The 3,443-nt window shown below is 49.3% G+C and overlaps 1 protein-coding gene across 1 annotated transcript in view; it reads left to right on the plus strand.

Moving 5' to 3' along the window:
* The window catches only part of CUZD1 (CUB and zona pellucida like domains 1), a 161,927-nt gene that overhangs the window by 23,597 nt on the left and 134,887 nt on the right, over positions 1–3,443 (plus strand). Inside the window, 2 exon segments of the mRNA XM_019502173.1 lie at positions 1,291–1,602; positions 2,781–3,117. Coding sequence (XP_019357718.1) covers positions 1,291–1,602; positions 2,781–3,117 — 649 coding nt within the window.

Genomic DNA, 3,443 nt, shown 5'->3' on the forward strand with positions numbered 1-3,443 from the left:
GGGGAGGGGGGGGGGAGGCGGTGTGTGCATATGTCTGTACTCGCATTTGTGTGTGGGGAGCTACCTGAGTACTAGGTCCTGGGAGCTGACTGGAAATGAGGGGAATGAGGAGGGGCAGTGGGCATGTCCAGCAGAACTCGCCCTGGCAGAGTGGTCCACGGCTGCCACTGCAGTGCTCCGAATGAGGCCATGGCCCAGATGCTCCCACCAGTACACACTGGCTGAGGCAGTGCAGCCATATTCCAGCCTGTGCCCACTGGCCCTGCCCCAGCCAGTGCATACAGCTGCTCCCGGTGCGGCCCTACTCCTCCTGCACTGGCTTCTCCTCCTGCTTCTGCTGTATTGCTCCTGGCTGGAAGGAAGTTTCAGATGGATGGTTCCTGCCCCAGTGCACGAGGTGGTGGCTCCAGCTCCCAGCTGCCTGCACTGGGCAGACAGAGTAGATGGAAGGCAGCTGGGAGTGGGAGCCAGTGCCCTGTGTGCTGAGGCTGGAACCACCCACCTTTCTTCTGGCCAGGACTGGCACAGGAGGAGCGGGAGGAGGAGCCACCACTGGAATTAAGGGGAGCAGAGAAGCACCCGGGTGGCTGCAGATGCACCGGGAGTACCCTGCTGAGAGCTGTGTGCTGCTCATCAGGGCCAGGTTGGCAGAAGCAGGCTGGAGTATGGCAAAGGCTACCCCAGGTGGGCCTCAACCCCATGCAGAATGGCATGAAGGCAGCCATGGGCTGGATCGAGTCAACTGGTGGCTGTCCCCCACAGGCTGGATTCAATCAGTTGGTGGGCCAGATCCAGTGTGCCTGCCATATTTTGCCTACCCCTGGTATGGCCTCTTTCTGGGAACAACAAGAAAATTTCAATATCACTCTTGAAAGCCACTTGAGGCATCATTAGCTTCTCAAGCACCTTGGAAAGTTCTGTACTGCTTTAAAGGTATGCATAGAACCCAAACAGTGCAAATGTGCTCACGTGTCATTCTTATATGGACTTCAGTTTTACTTTGGTAGGTTGTTAAGAACAAAATATCCTGAGTTAGATCAGGTATATGCCTGCTATGGATAGTACCTTTGCTACATAGCTGGCATACTACTGCAGAAAATTTCTCCCATTGCTCATGCACCTACTGCATAAGTGTTCTACACTACATACATGAACTAACTGCCATCCCACATCTTTATATTCATGGGTTCTTTATTAAAATGAATAGTTGCTACTTTCTTAAACAGCTCTTACTAGGTAATATAAAAACATAAAAACACATAAAGACAAAATATATTTTTTTTTACATAGAAATATCGCTGAGGCTGGAGAATGGAAGCAGTAGGTGTGAAGGCCGCGTTGAAATATATTATGAAGGGCAGTGGGGCACAGTCTGCGATGATTCCTGGGACATGAGTGAGGCTCAGGTCGTTTGCAGCCAACTTGGATGTGGCAAGGCCATTTCAGCACCAGGAAAGGCCCACTATGGCCAGGGCTCTGGAAATATTCTCCTAGATGATGTGCAGTGCAATGGGAATGAATCCTCTTTGGAGCAGTGCTCTCATAGAGGGTGGGGTACCCATAATTGTAAGCACCAGGAAGATGCCAGTGTCATCTGCTCAGGTACCTTTGGCTCTATTTCCTTTATACAAATGCTTTGAAGGAATTACAGTATCAGTTACAGCTGAAAGATCATTAAGAAATTACCACATAGAGCAGATTTCCCTTTCTGAGCCATTTGGGTAGCATGTTAAAGCTGCTAGAGCCAATTAATATGTGGGTCTCATTTCTACTTGCTTATCACACCCGGTGATGCACAGCCAGGTCTGGAGCCATGCAGGGGTTGAGATGGAGACTGGAGACGGAACGAATTAATGAGCAGCTTCCAGCAACAAGCTAGTTCAGAAAGCCAGCGGTCAATCTGAGAACAGTGTCTAAGAACAGGTGGAGTCAGGAATCCAGGGGATCAAGCAGAGGGTAGTCAGAGCACAAGTTGTAGGAAACAGCAAGGCAGTGTGGGATCAAGTCAAGCCCTATTGACCAGAGACTTGAGCCTTGAAAATCTTGGTGTCTGATATAACAAGGACCAAATATTAGCATTACTCAAATGCCACCTAAATGAAACACTGGGTCCCCAAGTAATCTTGCTAAATTTTGTGTTACTATAAGTAATGGATAGAATCAAGACACTCGAAGTGTTTGCAAACCTTGATCTCATTTAAATTTCGATTTGGTATCTCTTGGTTTATATCACTTGGCATGTACAAACTTCCCGAGTCAAATACGGGTTGTGGATTTGCTATACCAGAGCTATCCAACTGCTCAGTGGCTGGGGATCACATACTGTGCAGGCCACAATAGGACAAGGAAAAGCCTCACCCCTACACACCTCCTCCAATTGCACGGTACATGCTGGAGGCCTGCCACACTGCTCCACAGTGCCAGGGCAGCCACTCCACTGTGCACGTTTACAGGCAGCTCTCCTCAAACTCACCAGCCATGGGCTTCCCCCCTGCACCTGTGCACTGCAGTGATGGCTCCTGCATGCTACATCACCCCCCGGGACAGATGCAGGAAGTGGAAGTAGGAAGGTAACCCCAGAACCCCTGGCTGCTGTTGCAAAGTTGTAGGGAGAGCAGCAAGGCTTGGGTTGGTGGATGGGAGCCCAGAAGATGCAAATTAACCCCTTCTTAATCTTCCCGCAGGCAGACTTCAGGCTGCCAGCTGGAAATCCTTGTCCTACACTGCTGGTTTCACTAGCCAATTTGCAACCAATAATAAATGTCTCTTGTCTTGCACAGAAATCTCACTGAGACTGGAGAATGGAAGCAATAGATGTGAAGGCCGTGTTGAAATTTATTATCAAGGACAGTGGGGAACAGTCTGTGATGACTCTTGGGATATGAACAATGCTCAGGTTGTGTGCAGGCAGCTTGGATGTGGCCCTGCCATTTCAGCCCCAGGAAGTGCCCGCTATGGTCAAGGCTCAGGAAATATTCTTCTGGATTATGTACAGTGCAGTGGGAATGAATCCTACCTGATGCAGTGCTTTCACCTGGGGCGAGCCACCCATAACTGTGTCCACTGGGAAGATGCCAGCGTCATCTGTTCGGGTACTTTCTGCTTTATAGTCCCAGGGTACAGCACTGGAATTCCAGTATCAGTTACAGCTGATGCATCATTATTTAAAACCTATGAAGACAAGATTGCTCCTCTGTATCACTATGATACCGTGTTCCTGGAACACAGCAGATGAGAGGCCCCACACTAACCCTATCACTCACGCCTCTCATGTTCCTCCTCTCCTCTATTCCTGCTGCACACCATCAAACACTGTACACTCCTCTCACCTGAAATCTTTTCCCTTACTACCCAATCCATGTGACCCTGTTCCCCCATTCTCCCATGCCTTAACCACCTTTTCCCTCACCATAAAGTATTTATTCATGATGGCATTTAAAAGA

The sequence above is a fragment of the Gavialis gangeticus genome, unplaced genomic scaffold (assembly GCF_001723915.1).
Source record: "Gavialis gangeticus isolate Ggan-Ray unplaced genomic scaffold, GavGan_comp1, whole genome shotgun sequence".
In the NCBI taxonomy this organism is placed as follows: Eukaryota; Metazoa; Chordata; order Crocodylia; family Gavialidae; genus Gavialis; species Gavialis gangeticus.